Source organism: Rousettus aegyptiacus, unplaced genomic scaffold (assembly GCF_014176215.1).
Source record: "Rousettus aegyptiacus isolate mRouAeg1 unplaced genomic scaffold, mRouAeg1.p scaffold_m13_p_11, whole genome shotgun sequence".
Classification (NCBI taxonomy): Eukaryota; Metazoa; Chordata; class Mammalia; order Chiroptera; family Pteropodidae; genus Rousettus; species Rousettus aegyptiacus.
The window spans coordinates 92,569,485-92,589,130 of NW_023416286.1; the positions used below are offsets into that span (position 1 = coordinate 92,569,485).

Below are 19,646 nucleotides of genomic sequence, written 5' to 3' on the forward strand. Positions count from 1 at the left end.
CATGGAGCCAGCCCTGGGTCCCCACCCCGTCAGCTTTCTGACGAGGCCCCTCCGCGGGGTGAGTGAGAGGAGGATGTCCTTGTCGCCCGGCGTGCACAAAGTGAGCCCTGAAAATGCCGGTCCTGTCACGAGGGACGTCAGGCCCCTCGGTCCCGCCTCCGAGGAGGTCCCCTCCGATGTCCTTGCCCTTCGGGGTCTGCCGTCGGCCTCTGAGATGAGGGCGTCAGGACAACCGGATGGCGAGGCCGCATCCACACCGCCCCGTGGCAGGCAGGCACCCTGAACCCTGCCTGAGTCCTGCGCGCCGTGGGGCACACGGTGCTGGAAAGGAGAAGGGCTCAGGGCACGCGGCATTCCTGCTGGGTTTGTGCCTCGGCGTTTGTGGCGCAAGGAGACGTTGCCGTCTGAGCTGGTGGGACCCCCACCTCCTCGGATAACAGGAGCAGGTCCTCGTACCTGAACCAGTTGGCTGTGAGAACTTGTTCCAGATCTTTTTTTCTTTTTTTAATAATGAATACACCTCATTTTGAAAACAAGTATTTGCTGCCTTCCGTCCTCAGCCGAAATGAATGCACAACTCTGCTATTTATCGAAGTGGAAAGTCCGCCCACACAGGATCTACTTTGGGGCCGGGAGGGGGTGGCACAGCTCACGAACGCGGCTCGCCGAGCTCTGCGCCGGCGCGGGCGGCGACCCTGTGCCAGGGCTGAGGCGCTGGCCTCGGAGCCGGCGGGGGCAAACCGTGGCCCAGAGCAGGCGGCTGGGCGGCTGTCCCTCCCGCAGCTTTTCAGGGACCTGGCAGAGGCATTGCGAAGCTCCGTCAGTCAGACCGGCGGGGGCTTTGTCTAGTTGTTGTGGCACCTGGCGCTGTCCCCACGCTTGGCTTCAGAGAAACGCTGCTAGTTGAAGAAACAGCTCATCGGCGTGGGGGAGGAGGGGCCGGGGGGAGGGCTGGCCGGGGCGCGGGGCTCTCCGCTGGCGTGGGGGCCGCGGTGCCCGCCGCGTTGTCCCGAATGCGAAAGAAAGTAGAAGGACGTGCGGAAACCGGACCGGAAGCGTTCACAGCCGTGATCATCGAAAACGTGAACGCCTCACGTTCTCTGCTTCATCATGCACGAACACGGCGACCCCACCCACTCAGAAACAAGTCGAGGCCGCTTCAGACGCGCCGCGCCGCCGAGGGCAGCCGGCGTGGCGGGGCCTCCGTCCGCTCGTCCTCGCTGCCCGCGGGGCCTCGCCGCGGCCGCGCCAGCCCTTCCCGAGCGCGGCCCTCCCGGCTCCCGCCGCCCGCTCCCCGGCCTCGCAGCTGTTTCGCCCCGTGGCTTCTGAGTCCCTTCCTCACGCCCCCAAAAAGGCGGTGACTGAAGGGAGAGGCCTCGCGCACGGTTCCCCCAGCTCGTGTCTTTCTGAAGTGCCTTGTGCAGTGTACGAGTGTGTGTGTGTGTAACGCCTCGCGCAGCGCGTGCGGACGCGTGCGTACCTCTCTGCCTCCCGCATGTAGCACGCGGGGGCACCCTCGTGCTAGCTCACCCAGCTCGGCCTCTTACGGCCTCGTGGGACGTGTGGCGTGGGTGCCCACGGTCCGTTTCAGCGTCCCACCGCTGAGGACGTTTGCGGCGGCCCCGGGCTCGGCCTTGGTTCCGCTGCCCCCGGTGCTGCCGAGCCCGCGGCCCCGTGCGGTGTCCCTTGCGGTGGCCCGTGCGGTGGCCCTTGCGGTGTCCCGTGCGGTGTCCCTTGCGATGCCCCGTGCGGTGTCCCTTGCGGTGGCCCGTGCGGTGGCCCTTGCGGTGTCCCGTGCGGTGTCCCTTGCGATGCCCCGTGCGGTGGCCCTTGCGGTGTCCCGTGCGGTGTCCCTTGCGATGCCCCGTGCGGTGGCCCTTGCGGTGTCCCGTGCGGTGTCCCTTGCGATGCCCCGTGCGGTGGCCCGTGCGGTGCCCCGTGCGGTGGCCCGTGCGGTGCCCCGTGCGGTGGCCCGTCCCCGCGCAGCGCTGTCCGGAGGGCGCCGGGTCCTCACGAGCGTTGTGCTCGCGCTGCGCCCGCACACGCTCACTCCGATTCCTCGGACTGTGGAGCGAGTGTGTAGACGGGTCCGGGGGAGCCAGGGCCCCGCAGCCCGTTCGCCCCGCGCCGCGTCCGGCGGCCACGCAGCCCGTGAGCCTCCTTCGAAGGCTCCTTCCTGACAACTCAGGTTTATTTCTGTCTTTTCAAGGCCAGAGTTTTGCTGTTAACTTTCCTTCTCTGAGTTTAACGCGCAGAGTCTCGTGCTCAGCGTCTGGCCGCAGAATCGACTCCTGCGTGAAAGAATCAGCTGCTCGTTTCAGCCCCCTCAGCGATAAGCCCTGAACATCTTTTGAGAAGTGGCGCCTGATGCAGATGGAAATGGGGACACCCGAGCGCCGCGCGTGGCTGAGACCAGTTAGCACAGAGGCACTTGCAAAGCCACGGCCGCCATGGCCCGCCGCCTCCCTCCCGTCTCTGTCTCCGCCGTGACTTTCTGCTGCGGCTTCTTCTTTTCCTGGCGTTGAAAATTGCCTTTTTTCCCCCCCGCTTTCTGTATGTTTATCATTACCCTCAAGGTTTTTCAAGTTCTCAGTGATGCTAATGATTCCATGGAATTCCTCTCGCTCACCTAGAGCCTTCAGTCCTCTTCCTCCAAACCAGATTATACGTCTGTCATCCTGGGAGTTAACTCTTACTAGTCTTTTTATCTTTTCCTTTTTGGTTTTCTTCCTTGTCTTTAGGGATTACATTCCCAAATAACTCCCTAAGGAAGGACATATAGGAAGTGTTCTTAGTCCGAAATGTCTGAAAGGTCTTCATTTCCCCTCATACTTCTCTGGTGATTTGGCTGGGGATAGAATTCCGGGTTGGAATAATTTTCTTCAGAAGCATTAAGGCATTGGGCCGGTTTGCTTTCCACCCAGGATTGCTGGAGAAGGCTGCATCTCTTGCCCCGTCAGCGGCCTGTGAGAGGCAGCGTGTGTCAGGCGCGGGGACGAGGCTGCCTGACCTCCAACCCTGGCTCCCTTGCTGTTTGCCGGCGGCGAGGCCTCAGGGTCCTTACCTGGGAAATGGTGGTGGTGGCACCTGCGCACAGGGCCGTCGTCAGGATGACACTGTTTAACAGCAGAATGGCCTGGAAGGGTCCCTGGCACACGGTGTGGCTCCCAGGACTGATGCTCATGTTTCTTTCTCGGAGCTTACCATTTTGTCTTCGGTTTTCTGACATTTCACTACACGTGACCCATTCCACGAGACAGGAGGCGTTTCCCACCCGCTCTGCCACGGTGGGCCACCTGAGCTGTCCTCGTGTGGGTCCTTCTGCGTGCACTCAGCTCAACGCTCAGTGCCACATGCCGTTTGAGGCGGTCCCTTCATCTCGGGAGGTTTGTTATATTTCTTGGATAATTTCTCCTCCATTTTCTCTGTTCTACCTTTTTATGATTACCGTCAGAGGTTGGTTTCTAGATTTCTATTCTTTTCTCCCAGTTTCCTACTTTGCTCTTAAAAAAAATTGGTCTGAAAGAGTTCCCCATCTTTATTTTCCACTTGATTTATTTTCTTTCATCTGCTTTAATTAAAAATTTTCCATGTCCAAAAGCTGTCTTTCGATGTTTGTTTCGTGGCATCACGTCCTTTTGTAGTCGCTCTCCCTCTGTGAATTTCTCTGAGAATGCTGATTAGAGGCTTCGTTGTCATTTGTCATTATTGTTCTCGCCCGCCCCATGAATTAGGTCTGCTTTCTCTTCGTTCATATAGGTCTTTCTCTTTTGTGCCGAAGGCTTTCTCGACCATTCTTGCCTTTTCACATTTTTTAAACGAAGGAGTTAGATTTTTGACTAGAAGCTGTGTGTGTGGGCAGGACTTGTCAACCAACAGATTTTGCTTATGGTGAGCAGGTGGGGACCTGGCCACGGTTTCTGGGGACCCTGAAATGCCAGCATGTGGAGGACCTACATTCGGGGTACCACCTTTTCACTGTCCTGGTTTCTCCCAGAGTGTTTATTCATTTTTTTAAAAAAAGAAATAGTATGTAAATCGTGTTATGTTTTAGATAGATGGGTAGGTAGGTAGATAGGGAGAAGGAGATGGGGTTGGGGAGAGGGGGAGAGAGGGAGAGCTGTCACCTCACAGCTGCCAGGAAGGTAAGTATTGTCTCCATATTCCAGGGAGAAACACAGAGCCTCGGGTTCAATAATACGTCTAGAGTCACAACAGCCAATGCGAAGTGGAGGGAGGATTTAGACGGAGTTCTGACTCCAAAGGCAACCGCCATTAACCACAATGAGAAACTGTTCTGGATGATCCTATAAACCTGGGCAGTTTTGGTGGAACTTGGCTGGCCCCCACCCCTGCCCTCACCCCATAGCAGGATCTTCGTTGCTGGTCTTATACAGAAATCGTAGAGTTGCAGTGTTGAGAGAGTCACTTTGCTTTTAGCCTCCATTGAGCCTTATTCTCCATCCTCAGAAGAAACAGCCAGATTCCCTGGATGTTTGTTACGGTCGAGCTTTCTTGACCCAGAGGGAAGCTCTCGGCCCGGCATCGTCTTATCAAGCCCTGTCCCACTGAAGGTCATTGCAAAGGGCGTCGCACTCCGGCCGGCACGTTTCTGGCCAGGGGCCATTCTCCGGCGACTGTCGCTGCTTCCGCACTGCGCTGAGACCAGCGACGTGGCTGCTTGGTGCCTGGGCCCTGCCTCTGCCGAGTGGCCGCCCGAGCCCTCTCCTCTCCGCTTTTTAACGTCATCCAGGGTCACCGTGAGTTCTCAGCCATTCTCTCATTCTGAGGTTGCTTGAACCCTCTCTGCCTTAGAGCCCGCATTTGTGAAAAGAGAATGTAAGAATCGTTCCGGCGACCTTCCAGAGACGGCTAGTGCCACGAGCCCTGGAGCTGTTGATTATGAAGCACAGTGATCTAGTTCCTCCCTGAAGACTTTGACTTTCATTGAATTTTATTGTGTAGTATAACTTGTCATTTTCTAGAAAGTCTGCATGCAGAAATGCTAAAGTTGAGTCAGACATTTATACATATATAAAGACAAGACACACACACACACACCCTTCAGAAATCGTTTTCTGACCTGCAGAGGAGGGAGGCCTTTTTACTCATAGGAAAATAAACTTCTGCTATGCATCCTTAAAGAGGCTCAAGTATAAGTATGTAAAACAGGAAGAATAACATTAAACAAGGGAAAATGGACATTTGACAGGACGTTTAAATGTGCATTTTGCAAACAGGATGAGTGGTTCCCAGCCTCCAGAGGGTCTCCAGGAGCCCCCACCTCCGTTCCCCTTCCTCGGTGAGTATGGCTGGTGTACATAACCCTGAGGGGACTGACAAGCAGTGGCACATGACTCCTGAAGCCGGCTCGTGGACGATGCTGTCGCTTGTCTTGCTTTCTGCTGGAGCTCTCGGGAGAAAACCAGCTGCCATGTTGTGGGGACACTGAGGCAGCCCCATGGCCAGGTCTAAGGGGAGGAACAGAGGCCTTCTGCTGACAGCCGCGGGTCTCCCCGCCCTGTCGCACGTCAGAGGACTGCAGGCCCAGCTGACATTGACAGCACCCTCATGACGAGGCTCCAAGCCAAAGCCACCTAACTGAGCCCCGGGAATGGCTGGCCCATAGAAACCTCAGGATAATAAATGCTTATTGTTATGCTAAAACACCAAATTAGGGGGTTATTTATAACACCGCAAGATAAAACAGTGGATCACAGTAAACAAGGTGGAAGAGATTCAGTCACGTATTTGAAAATAAAAGGGAATCCTAGCATTTATAACTTTTATCCTATTTAGAATAAAAGACAAAGTCCTTTCGGTTAGGGCGGATCTCACTCGTTGTTCTCCTTGGTGGGGTACACATCCCCCATTCACGCCTCTGTATTCGTTAGGCTGTAGACTGCCGTTGTCCTCCAACACTACGAAGAACCCTTGGAGGCGGACGGTTGAGAGGGGAGAAGGGCCTTCTTACTAAGCGGCAGGGAACCGCAACTGAAAACAAGCTCAGGGTTTTCTGGTTCAACATGAGCACCAGCCCCGCCACCTTCCAGGTCACACTCGCAGGCCTGAGGCTATCGGCCCGCATTGCCATCAAGACCTCACTGTTGAAACCATCACCGGCGGAGTCTGTCCTCTGAACCGTAACTTACCTTGCAGTTTTGTAGAAAGCGAACTTGGGCGCCCTCTGGTGACCTCCTACTGAACTGCACCCACCACACATTACCAGGGCCATTTTTAAGTACATTGGCCGTGAGTTAATGAAGCTGGTTGTATGACTTCGTGAAAGGAAAACGTCCTACATACTTTAACCAGCTGCAGACGTTTTTTCATTCCTCCTCTCATGCATACCTAATGGTTCAACGAATGTTAGGATTATTGGCTGTACAAATTTTAATCAAATCAGCTCATCACCCAGCCTAATTCTCCTGGAAGACTTGGAACAGTTGCTAAGCTTGCCAAATTTTGCTTGCGAGCTAGCATACCAGTGATTGAGTCAGCTCTTAGGTTTGCTGGTTTCAGAAGCCACTAGTGCAAGATTTCAGGCTTTATCAGATTGGTTACCCTCCCCATGCGTCACTCCTCGCATGTAGAGGGGGTTCAGAACAAGTTACCCCAAGATATCTCTTGGTATGCAGATAGTTTCGAGCTAAAGGCAACTTCAGCTGCAAGCTCAAGAGGAACTTCTGCGCCTCCCTTTATGTAGAAAAACTTGAATTAGGGGCCATGTCCATGAGATTTCGACCTACCTATGGGGTAGGATAAAATTCTATTGACTAAGCATCTTCTGTTACATAAACCCTTTAAAGCCCAGGCACCTGACCGCATCACTCGCTCAGGATGTCTCATATGCATATCCGTTTTTCATCTTAACCTCACCACACGTGGTCTCATGTACGGAGTTCCCGCACATGTGCCGAAGTTGGTTTTCTCTTGCTGATCTCATGTCTATGAGACCAGCCAAGAGAACCTTGAGAGTAGTTTCTTCCTCCCCTACACATGTGTAGCTTTTAGTAAGTCTACAAAATACCAGCTTTCTCAGCAATTTGCCATATTTCTACCAGCTGTTTAGGGAATGGTAGATCAAGCACTGGGTAAAATAAGTTTATAATCCTGCGCTCCAGATGAGACTACGTGCAAGCGGCATTCGGTAATAAACGAGAACTTGTCTTTACACGAGGAAAATCACCAAGTACATGACTAGACAGACATCTAGGGCCAAACTGTTAGGATCTCAGTATTGAGTTATCTAGTGGCCATACAGGGTCCTTGAAAACACTGTGCTCCAACTCGCAGTTTGGGTCTGTGCATCCTCCTGGGGAGCTGAGTAGAAACTTGATACTGGAATTCATCTCTCCACCTGTAAATGGCCATCATGCATGCAAAGACCTTCACATAGGGTTGGCCCCAGCCCTACCTCAAAAGCTCAGAGCACTGTACACACAGGGTGACCTTAAGCTTGTGGGGGGTTGTGCGTGATTGAGGTGAACACTGAACCATCACCGTGGGGAAAATCTTCCCCTGGGCTCACAGGTGACATTTCTGCCCGAATTGTATGGTCAGCACTTGAGGTTCTCATGACCCAGCAGGAGGATCCTCAGTGGGGCAAATAGGAAAGGCCAGCATACGACTGCCGTCCGTCAACTTCCAAATTTAAATTCTCGTTGAGATGGCTGTCACAGCAGCTCACGTGAACGCATCTTCTTTTAGTATGTACTGTTAAACATGTCAGACTTCCTTAGGAATAATGAGTTTCACCTAAAGAACTAAATATCCAAGTAGCTCCCATTTTTACATAGACTCAAAACTGTCTTTCAGTCCAGTGATTTCCAAACATGGTCCGGAGCCCAGAGGGTCATAATCTACCCAAAACGTCAGATTAGGCTCCCAGTTCTTGACAGTCTCTGGAACATGTGCCAACTGCCACAGGGCTGGAGCCTTTTCAGGAATGTTTGTGGCCCACCAAGGGGGTGGTCAGCCACACTTTTACTATAATTAAGGATTGTGTTAGCAACCTGCTAGGTGCAAACTGCGGGTCACTAAGACGTGGCCTCTATCACTTCAAGTGTTCCTGGTTTAAGTTCCATTTTACTGTCCTGCTGGCTGAGGTCACTCAGCTCCGTGCATGTGCGTGCAGACACTCAGGACAGCAGGATTCCCTTATCAGGGGCTTTTCCAAGTTTTTGCTGCTCTTCTTGCAATTTTACCATGACTGTCATTAGTTTGTAGCTGCTGGTTAACCCTGCAGGTCCCATGACGAACTTTACACTTACCAGTCATTTAAATAGACTGAAGAAAAATGGCTGATTCAGATGAATCATTCACATACCTATTAAGCAGATGCACATGTAATTAAAATGCTGGTATTATGACACTTCTTGGGCAACACCCTCGGGCCCAATCGGGCTTTCTTCCATGCTCCCCACTTCCGGGCCACTCCCTGGGCTTTCCTATGTCAGGGTAGTGCCTTCTTAGTCACCTTTGCTGGCTCATCATGCTGACCAGTCTCTGTGCTGGTGGCTGACACTATTCTCTCTAGATAACCTCACCATCCCAAGGTCTCAGCTTAGCCTTGTCCACTCTCCTCCCAGGTTAAATTCCTACCCACCTAATTCATCTGAACCGAGAATCAGCATCTCAAATTTTACGTGTCCAAAACCAAACTGCTGACTTCCCAGTCCGCTCGCCTTCCCATCTCAGTCTCTCTCTCTCAGGACAAACACTTGGCTTCACCCTTTAATCCATTTCTCCACCTCATTCAACACCTCAACGTGTTCTCAAGTTACCACCACCCGACTGAGCCCGTCCCCTCACCTAAAAACAGCGTGACACCCTTGTCTGCTTTCACCCCACGACCGAAGTAGCCAAAACGACCCTCAGGCCAGATGTCGCCCTCCTGCTGAAAGCCCTCCCGTGGCTTGACCCGGTTCCTCCCACACACGCACTGCTCTACCTCAGCTCTCCTCTTGTCACGTTGGGTCCAGCACCCTGGCCACCTGGCGCCCAGGGCCCATCAGCGCATTCCACTCGACTGCATTCACTCCTTTCCCAGAGTGCTCTGCCTGAAGCCCGCACGGCCTTGCTAGTCAAACGCACCAGTGGCTTCGCAGACACTAATGGCCCTTCCTCCACCACGGTGTCACCCACACACAGAACTGCCTGGGCCCCAAAGGCCACCAGCGACAAGCTCATCATCACTTAGCATCAATGGCAGAATACATCCTCTTGACGTATAAATTACACACCGCTTATGTTAACCTGTCTAGAAACTAGACACAGAATGAACCTGAGTGCATTTTGTGCACGACTCCTCGGAACTGCTGTCCTGTTCTTCCAGCGTTCCCAGGGCAGCCTCACCAAATTGGCTTTTCGATTGTTACCTCAAGGCCTCCATTACAAATCAGCTCCTCCTCACCCTTTCCGCTTTAACCACTCATAAGTCTCTCCCCACGCTTCAGGGGACAAGTGGCCTCCTGACCGATGACTGCCACTTTTCATCTTAATGCCAGAAATCAGTGCCCAACACTCAGCTTGACTAGAGTTTGCAATACTTGGGCTTACTTCCCGGCACCAGGGGGCACTACCAACCTGATCGGCTTGTCTCAAACCCCCTACCATGATGGACTTTGCCTCATGCTGATTGCCAAGTCACTGGGCTCGCCCTGGGTTCACGTGGCATAGGCCCAGCTCAGAGGATCACTGGCCGCCTTTAATTTTAACCCTGAAGCTTTTAAGACTGGAATCAGAAGGCGAGGATGTAGGGAGCTACTTTCCCAACACTTCTCTTGCAAACTTGTATTTTAGATTCTTCTTTGGAGTAAAAGGCTCTTCAGACGTTTACAAGGTGACCTCGGCCTTGTGCCAACCCCACGCCCCTCCCCTGTGCTCCCCTATTCAATCTCGGCTGCCACCGTCGACAGACGGAAAGCGCGGGGACCCTTTTTTCTTGCATCTGCAGCGGAACCCCAGCAGCAGACGGGCACTGCTCCGGGTCTGTCAGAGATGCGTGTTGTCTCTCTGCCTCTTCAGACTGTGTCTGCCGACACAAGTCCTTTTTCCATCCCACATTCCACCTACAGCCTTTATGGGCAGGGGCCAGCAACCCGCCGAGGGCCACACCCGTTAAGATCTGCAGGCCCTGAAGGTCTGTCGCTCGTCCCCGCTCTTGCCAGTCGTAAGCAAATGAACACAGCAGTGTCCCAGTAAGGCTGGACACAAAATTAATTTGTTTCATGTCCCACAAACTACTTTGACTTTTCCATTTAAAAATGGAAACACCACCCTAAAAGACAAAAAAGGTGGCAGGATGAGCCAGTTTCCCAGCCCCGTTCCAGGGAGTTCGGCAAAGGTTTACTACACGATTCCAAGACGTCTAGATTCCTCTGGAACTTGGTCCTAAACTTGGTGTACGATAGAGCAGCTCAGACAGCACTCTGCTTCCGACTGTGCGGGTCTGTCCTTCCGGCGCTCTCTTCCAGGGACCGTTTCCACGCGGTGGCGACACGGGGCCTGAGGGATCCATCTCACAGGCTGGCTCTGCGGTGGGCACGGTCTTCCCCTTCAGCTCGGAATTAAGACTTTCGATCCTCGCTTTTTACGCTCCGGTCCCAGAAGCAGTTTTCACCGTGGAGTTATCTGGAGAGTCTTACGCTCTTTGGTGGTGGCTACAACCAGACGCCAGCTTCTCCAGGAACACTACACAGGACGGGTCTGAACGTGTGTTAAACTAAGAGGCATTCTCGCAAATGAGTTTAAATGCACTTTATTTTTAGACAACCTACATGACATGTTTTTCTTAAAAACAATGCCTCCGCTCCAAATAAACCAAGGTCAAAATAAAGGAAGAGCTCAAGATGACGTCAGTCCCACTTGTCCTAGTCCTGGTGTGTGGATGAGAAGCAGCAGCCAGTTATGACGACAGGTGATAGATCCAAACTGCCCGATTCGTTACTGTAAAGCAAGGAAGAGTGAATTAACCCCTGTAACCCCTGGCCCAGGGCGAAGGCGCTCGGCGGCCCGGGGCTGCACATGTCGTCCCCTGTTCAATCTGGGCCGCCACAAGGACAGACAGAAAGCGCGGGGATTTTGCTTTCGCATCCTAGTGCAAACCAAAAGAACAACATGACTGTTCAAGGTCTATCAGTGGATGCAGAACCATTCTCACCGAACCTGAAGCAGCGCATTTTCCAGAAAAGTCCTAGTTTGAGCAAAGTCCCACACACATACTTTGCTCTACCAACAAAAAAACCTCAAAGTTCTCTGAGTAATTTGGATGGCGAGTCATCTGTACTGTCCTAAGACACTGTCCACTGTCGCCACTAACCTCGTTCAGCCTTATCATGACCTTAATTTAAGTGAAAGCCCGGGTAGCAGGCGCTTCGCTCCGCTGCTTCCAGCGGTCCCCTGCAGAGCAGACCCTCAATTTCACTGAAGCAATCTGCACGTCAGCTCCGCGGTCGGCTCTGAACCGTATTTACTAACAGCTGGTTAACATCACAGCTTTCTGCGACCGACTGCCAGGTATCAGTTAACCCAAGTAAAGAAGTTTTGATGTCCACAGTAGTGTAGATACTGTGTTTCTACATGTTTCTACAAGTAGATAACAAAGAGTCCAAGCCTTTCTATACCATTAAAATCTTTTACGTGTGAAGCATGACCCTGTTTAGTCCCCCAAAGAGAAACAAAACCGAGACCCATGTTCAAAAGGATCGCTAGAGAATCCTCTCACCACCCCAGTGGCACGAAATGAGGATCGCACCTACGACATCGCCATCTTTACCTTACTGATGTCGAGCCATCCCTCATACTTACACATTTCTCCATTTCTAAGCCGTCCTTAAAGAAAATCATGTACGGGGTCACGCCGTCCTCGCGGTAGTCCAGCAGGGCGACCATGCCATCTGGATTCATGTTTTCACCAATAAAGAACTTAGGAAAAACAACACATGTTCTGAATTAGACCATTACACACAGATGCGCCATGTCAAACGAACTGCAATAAAACAAGAGGGTGACCCAGAACACCGTGTTTTAAGAGAATGTCAGCAGAGTTCTGATGCGTGTGAGGAAAAATGCTCACTAATCAAAGACCTGTTCACCCGACTAATGCACTAATAACCACCAACCAATTAAGAGGTAAACAGACAAACGCTCAGGCTTCCTGACAACGTCCTCTCAGCTCCACATACATAATTCCAAACCTTACATGTTTTCAGTCATGCAAGGACCATAAGCTTCCAATGAGCACATCTTATGAGAAAGTTATCTTCCGGCCAGAGGGTGTGTGAAAGCCAGAAAAACAAAGAGCAAGACTGTGATAGGTTTTTTGTTTTTTAGTTTTTTTTTTTGAGTCTTGGAAGTAAAGGAAGTCCCCGAAGTTCCCCAATAGAGGTCCACTGGTGACAAGACACATTGGAATTGTTAAGAGAAAATCAGAAGACCATTTAGGATGGTTAACAAGCAAGTCATGAGAGGAAGAACTAACAAACGTCATCCAAGTACGGATAAGATTCTGGAATCAAGACAAGATCTGGGAACAGGCAAGGCTACCCGTATAGCCTGTGCTCCGGGAGCTGAATCTACGAAGTGTTCAAACTGCTCCAAAGCCCAGGAAGATAACCACAATGTAACTAGAGACTCAGCAAGTAACTAATTTTTATGCCCTCACAGGTAAAATTGTGCAATCTTTTCACTTAAATACTTAGGGTATTTATTTACCTGGTAGTTTTTGAAATTAGCAAGAATGTGCTTGATTTGTTCTGCAGCCCCTGTCATGAAAGGTTTTACTCTTTCTGGCCTCTGTTCTTCAAGTTTCCCTTTGATTCTAAAACAATATTAACAGGTTAAAGTATTGAGTTCACAGCACATTTTTTTCACGAATAATAAAAGCAAAAACAAAACCCTACTGCCAACAGCAAAGAGCTGTCACTGAGCAAAGTAACAGTACAATCACAAAATTACTATTTCACACGTCAAGACGTCACAATTTTGAAATTCGTATACTTATTTCCAAAGCATTACTCTACAAAGCTAAAACCAGACTGCTTGCTCCAGTATGCTCTCATTAGTTTATTTATAGAAAAGCAGGCACCCCTATGAGCTCATCAATTAAAAAAAAAAGTCTCCCACAAGTATGCCTACTAAGGAACCTCAAATTGAGCCAACCCCTAAACCCTGTGAGTCCAGACATCAACTAGGTGCGGGCATCACTCACGATTTCATGTAGTCTTTGATGTACTTCTTGTAGGCTTCTTTTGTGAAGCTGGTTTCCTGCAAGTGATGGTTCATGACAATGTCAACACCAGTGATTACTGTGCTTTCAGTTCCTTCGCCATCAGGGCCTTCGGCGGAGGCATTTCCACCGATGAGCGAGTCATCGATGTTACCCTCTGTCCTACTGACCATCTGCATTAAGAAATAGTAGTTTAGTTGCAAAAGATGTACTCAATCTCAGCATAAAAGCATCCAATAAACCCGTACCAGCAGTGCACGCATCCGCCATCCTCCCACAAAGATTTCTGGTACTCGCTCAAAACATTTTAGGGGAAAAAAAGGTATGACTCCTAAAACGCCTTAACTCAGCACGAACTTTTGGTTACCGGAACGAATACGGGATCATTTACAACCACGTGCGAGTTTTCTGTGGGCTCTCGGATTGTTGAGCAAGTAGGACAGGGTAAACGTGGGAGGGCTTGGGGGCGCCCCAAGCGCAGACAACCTGTTCCGGACAGCCCGGGAGGAGGAAGGGCGCCCAGGCGGCGGACCTATTTCCAGGCTCAGCTCCGCCTCCACTTTTCTAGAAAAACCCGAGCCCAGAACGAACGTCTCCTCCGCCAGGAGGCAGCGGAGAGGATTGCACAACCTCGCGGGGGGAGAAGCGGAAACCCGAGCCCGCCCAGCCTCGCCTCCCCCACGCGCGGCCGGGGCGACTCACCTTCCCCTCCACCTCCAGGCACAGCCCGTCCGCGATCTCCCGGATCTTGTAGATGTCGGAGAACATCTCATCGTCTGCGCGGAGACACAGACCCGCCCGTCACGGTGCGCCCGGGGCCCCGGGCCGACGCCATTTCCCGCGCCGGCCGGCCGCACGCGGCCCCTGCCCCTCCCCGGGGCGCTGCGCTCGAGACCCCGGCGCGTGCCCCGGGCACCGACCCCTTCTCGCTCCCGGAAAGGCCGCTGGCGTCCCCCGGGCCCGCGACAGCGACAGCGACGGCGCCCGTCCCCCGCCCCCACCCCGTCCCCGCGCGCGGCGGGGGGGTACAGCAGTCTCCACTCACGGCTGATGAGGTCCCGGTAGATGATCATGATGGCGGCGGGAAGGCGGCGGCGGCGGCGCTGGCTGAGCAGGAGCCCGGAGCGCGGAGCGAGCGCGGTGCAGCCGGAGCGGCGCTCGGGGGGAGGGGGGAGCGGGCGGAAAAGGCCGACTCAGCCGCTCCCCAACCTCATATAGAGGGCAAGTCCCCCTACGTCATCGCCCGCTGCGCCGCCGGAAGCGCCGGAAGCGGTGACGTGGCACGCAAAGCCGCGCGGGGGCGGAGCCGCGCGGGGGGTGGAGCCACGCAGGGGGCGGGGCCGCGACGAGCATCCGGGGACTCGGCCGGGACACAATGCCGCGCCTCGCGGGTCTTGCAGCGCCGGGCGTGGCCGGGGCGTGGCAGGGGCGTGGCCTGGGCGCGGGGCGGCTCCTGCCCGGACGCGGGGGAAGCAGGCCCGCGGGGTTGGGGGCCCCAAAGGCCGCGGCCCTGGGTGGGGCCCGAGCGAGAGCTCTCACGCTTCCGCCCTATGCTGGGAGCAAGATCGTTAGCTCCCAGGTTACCTGCTTGCAAGGCCTTGTCGTAGGGCCTGTACGTTTATGGAGGGTAGGCCCTTAAGGCCGTGGAGACCACGAGGCTGTCTACGAAGATGAGCGCAGGAGACGGGGCTTTTCGCCAGCTTCTGGTGACCGAGGGCCTCCAAGAACTTGTCAGCATTTGCCCTAGGGGCTGCCCCAGCCGGAGTTTCCGGACGCCTTGTGGGGCTGAACTGGGTCAGGGTAGTGGGGTCCAGGCGGTTCCTCTAGTCCCCTGGGGGGGGGGCGCAAGCTCTGTGGGAGGGGACTTGGGAGGAAGGAAGGTTTCGTGAGAGTGGGCACAGCTTTCCCATCTCAGTTTGGCCTCCTGTCTGCAAGTTTGCTGATTCCTAAAGAGCTCTTTCTGTTTCGCACTTGGTCTTGAATTAAATCTTTTGGGGAAAAAAAGAGGGGGTGTATTGTCGCTTTAAGATGAAATTATATCCCAGGCGCTAGAGATTTAAACATAAAAATATAGAGCTTCCCACCTGCCCACGTGTTATTTGGACTTTACACCCAATTGCTGGGTATTGAAAAAATGCCAATTGGTTAGTCATCTCTTTGGTTTAAGGCAGTGATGCATACCAGTTTGAAACCCGAGAGCTTGTTCCACTCCAAATGTTTCTGTGCTCTGTTCCTCTACAGTTTTATGTTCAATGAAAACACTTTTTCAAGTTTTACAAAAACAGCCTCAGTGAGAAAAGCGCTGAAGTTAAAAGCACAGAGGTCCCAATTGCGAACACGCTAAATCTAGACCTCGCAGAAAATTTCGTGTGATAAAGCAAAGAACCAGGTGATTATAACACGTTAAGAATTTTCCCTAAATCCAATAAAGCAGCCCACGCAGAGAGCCGCCCTTGGGAAAGAGCAGGCCATAGGAAGTGACCTGGGATGATAGGAGTCAAAATGGAAAAGAGTGGAGAACTGGGGCCCTCCAGGAAGGTGGGGTCCCCAGAGGACATTAGGTAACAGGGAGGAAGCTAAAAATGGGTTGTAGGAGGTCCGAAAAGTGGGCATCATCTGACAGGTGGTTCACGAAGGATCGCTCAGACGTCGTGATTATTTCCGGGTTGTATGAATAGAACATTATTATCCCAGGCATATCACAACTTAATTATTATTCTCAGCTTTGTTATTTTCACATTATTCAGAAATATTCCTCCACCCATACAGTACCCTCAAGTGTTACTCCATCTACTTTCCAGCTTTATGTTCAATTAGATTTTTTTTTCAAGTTTTATAAAAATAGCCACAGAGAAAAAAGTATGAGGTTAGAAACCAATCATCGTAGGTTGAGATCTTTACATTATCTGTTACGAGACCTTGAGAAAGTCAGCCTCCTAAGTGTTAAATAGAATTTTTCTGAATTAAAAGAGTTTGGGGAGTTAACAAAAAAATGCTTAGCAATGTCAAAAGATTATCAACAAATATTGGTTCAATTTGGATGTGTAGTTATTCCCAAATTTTATTTTCAAAGTATTCCTGAAACTATTCTATTAATCCCCTATGCTATTTGGAGGTCCTTGGGGATTTAATTGATATATGTTGTATTAAAGACATTTTTCTGTTTAATCACAACACTAATAGTGGATCGTTGAAAGAATTGAGCTTGGCTCTTAAGGTAGATCTATCTCTGGTTCATACTTAGTAGCCTGTGGCAAATCAGTGAGTAGACATTCTAAAACATGAACTCTTACAAAACCAATTTGAATTTCAGGATATTTTGTAAGCTCCATGCTGTGGCCTGGAAAATCTGTGCTGTGCCTTGAAAATACCTACTTAGAACACCAACAAATAGAAATGGGGGGAAATTGTCACTAATCGCAAACCACTCACGAAATCGAAAGTCTTTGGCATCTACCTAAGCCGATTAGCTTTCTCTTGGGCAGCATTTGAATTTTTTATAACATCTTATTGCTTACAAAGCAGTGATCTCTAACAAAATCTTAAGATTGTCCTAAACTTTATAGCTGAGTATGACTTGGTTTCTCTTGAAGTTAAAGAGATTTGAAAGACAACATAACATGTTCTGGCCTCTTCACACAGGTCCTCCTGTGAGATAGAGCTTTGGGAGGAGTCGCCATTTTGTCAGTTAGGAAATGACCACAATGGCTTTAACCACATGAGGGTTTATTGTCTCTTATAAAAGAAATTCAAGGGCACGCAGTCCGTACTGAAGGTGTGAAGCATCAGAACCTCAGCAGCTTCCTTTCTTCTCCACTATCACGTCTGCCACAGACCCTGGAATCCCAGCCATCATGTAGGCAGCGAGAAGAGGGGAGGGGCCGGAGGGTGCATTCCAGCTGTGCGGTTTCCTTTAAGGAGCTTTTCTAGAGACCCCCACTGAACAATTGCAAGGGTTAATCTAGTTGCAAGGAGCGCAGCGAACTGTAGTTTTCTAGCTCATGAACACTGGCTCATTGCCACCGCAAATAAAACCAGGCCTGTGTTGTTAAGGAGCAGCGTAGGCAGCTGGGAGACCCTGCTGTGCCACAGTGCAAAGGGCCTGGTTCTCCGCTCAGAGGCCTTCACTGTGCCCACTGGCGTCAAGTTCAAACCCATGAGAGGTTGATTTGCAACGCAGAATACCAGTAATTTAGGATGAGAAGTTCCTAGCTGTTTAGACGAAGTGTAGGAAATAGCCAAGTTCCAGAAAATGTGGTTCGATTGATAGAAATGAGGCGAGGGGGTTGGAATGCCATGTGTGATTGTGACCGAAGGTGTCTAGGGACGAACCAGCAAAGCTGGTCTGTTCTCGGCGTGTGGCCTGAATCCCTTCATTCTGAGCTACATTAATGAAGTCTCATTGCTCCTTCTTCTTAGACTTCCATGCTCTGCCAACAAGTCATTGCTTGAGTTAAGTTAACAAGGTGAGATTCTTTTCTTCAGAGCGGAGCTGTCCCGAAGAGCTGTTATGCACTTGAGCTGTGTCTAAGCATAGCCGTGGAGCTGCTGTTTATGGCTACCTAATTTTAATTCATTCAAGTGTAAATACCCACGACTAGTCATTTCAATGCATGCCACAGCTCTGTAATGTAAGCTCGATGAGGTGGGGGGCTTTGTTTCCTTAACTGCTGAACCTCAGCGAGAGAACAGGGCCTGGCTCGCTAATCGTTGCTGAATGAATGCATGAAATGATGTTCTCTTCATTTCTCTTTATTAGATTGACTCTAATGCCATCACAATTAATTAATTGAATTTGGCATAGACCTTAAGACCTGTGACCACAGTGCCTTTATAACAGTTGAGAAACGATTTAGTGAATTATGACCAACTTTATTAAAAACGAAATAGAATAGACAATAAACTAGAATCACACGTAGCGAAGGTGAGCATTGTTCCTGGAAACTTCTGTTTTAGGTTTATGTGTGTGTCTATGTGCTGGATTCCAGTGGAAGAGTATTTCTTCGTGCGGAACATAGGTTTGGAACTCATCGATTTGGGCAAATTTTCAGATATATTTCTTGGCAGCGTGAACTGCTCAGTGTCAGTGGATGACTTTTTTTTTTTTTTTTTTTTTGATGTGTCTCAAGATTTGGCAAATACTCATTTTCGACTCTGGCCCTTTGGACAAGGTTTATTTTTCTGTCACAGAGTAGCCTCGTCCGATGTTGGTGTTCTCACCGCTGGCTGTGCGTTAGCACCACTTAGAAAACTTTAAAAAAAAAAAAAAAACTAGTGCCTGGGCCAGGCTCCAGACCAATGAAATTAGGGTCCTTGGGGGCGGGACCCGGCCATGAGAATTTTCCAAAGCTCTCCAGGTAATGCCAACACGCAGCCAAGGTTGGGAGCCGGCCTTAAGGGATTTTAATAGGAAGTGGCTTTTTCCAAACGGCCGTCAAGAGAAGCGCCCTGATAGGTTTTAGCAGTGCCAGCGCCTGGCAAGGGGGCCGGAAGGAGAAACGGCACGTGGTTTTCCGGCGTGCCGGCAGCGGACGGCGGGCACGTGACCGTCTGTGACGAGGGCCGCTCAGCACTCGAGGTGGGGAGGGCGAGCCAAGCGTGAGGGCTGAAGACGGGAAAGAGATGCTGAGAACGCCTTGCTCAGCTCTCTTCTCTGCCTGAAAAAGAAGCTACTAACTGTGCAAATCAAAGTTGTAACTTGGCCCAGGGTGTCACCGTCTCCATAGGCCCTCCACGGCCCCATGTTAAAAATTGCTGTTGCTGGTCTTGGGTACCCCCATTCATTTCTCCCCTGATTTTCCTCTGTGGCGCTTATCAACCAACGTAGCTTTCCTCGCCATCTTTTGTCTCCCCACAAGGCCATGTAAGTACCACGGAGGTAGAGATGATCATTTTCTGCTCCCGGCTGCACCCCTGGGCCTGGAACAGTGCCCAGCAGACAGCCCATCAAAAATCGTTCAAAAAATGAACTTCAGGCCCAGACTCACAGTCGGAACAAATCCGAGTTTAACACCACACCCCGGCCCAGCGACCCTACGAGCCCGTCAGGCTTGTGCAGTCAGATTCTCTGAATTCCCTCGGGACCAGCAGTAGGTTTGGGGCCGTGGACTGAGAGGTATGGATAGAAGAGCAGCAGCCAGAGGCTAGGAGAGGCTGCAGGGTGAGTTAACGCGGGGAGGCGACCCTTGGTTGACCTCACAGATTGCAAGGAACTTGTCAGCTTACAATCCTTTATTTTTTTATTTTTATGCCTACAGCACCTGGCCTTCCTAGGTGGCCTCCCATCCAAGTACTGACCAGGCCTGGCCCTGCTTAGCTTCTGACGGGATCGGGTGAGTTCAGGGTGGCGTGGTCGTAGACTCACATGTACTTTCTAAAACATTCTCTTTCTCATGGATACCTGACATCACAATAT

At 51.3% G+C, this 19,646-nt stretch overlaps 1 protein-coding gene and 2 non-coding genes across 3 annotated transcripts; all 3 read right to left on the bottom strand.

Moving 5' to 3' along the window:
• Positions 1–9,878: 9,878 nt before the first annotated feature.
• LOC118609479 lies at positions 9,879–10,008 on the bottom strand. The gene has a single exon (XR_004953455.1). It is a non-coding gene; the product is annotated as a small nucleolar RNA SNORA31 (small nucleolar RNA).
• Positions 10,009–10,746: 738 nt separating this feature from the next.
• TPT1 (tumor protein, translationally-controlled 1) lies at positions 10,747–14,435 on the bottom strand. The gene is made up of 6 exons (XM_016143855.2): positions 14,277–14,435; positions 13,934–14,007; positions 13,214–13,404; positions 12,718–12,823; positions 11,812–11,928; positions 10,747–10,950 (listed from the first exon to the last, which is right to left on the bottom strand). The coding sequence occupies exons 1-6, from the start codon at positions 14,302–14,304 to the stop codon at positions 10,948–10,950; spliced, it is 519 nt and encodes a 172-aa protein (XP_015999341.1). The 5' UTR covers positions 14,305–14,435; the 3' UTR covers positions 10,747–10,947.
• Positions 11,027–11,152, bottom strand: LOC118609478. The gene has a single exon (XR_004953454.1). It is a non-coding gene; the product is annotated as a small nucleolar RNA SNORA31 (small nucleolar RNA).
• Positions 14,436–19,646: the final 5,211 nt, after the last annotated feature.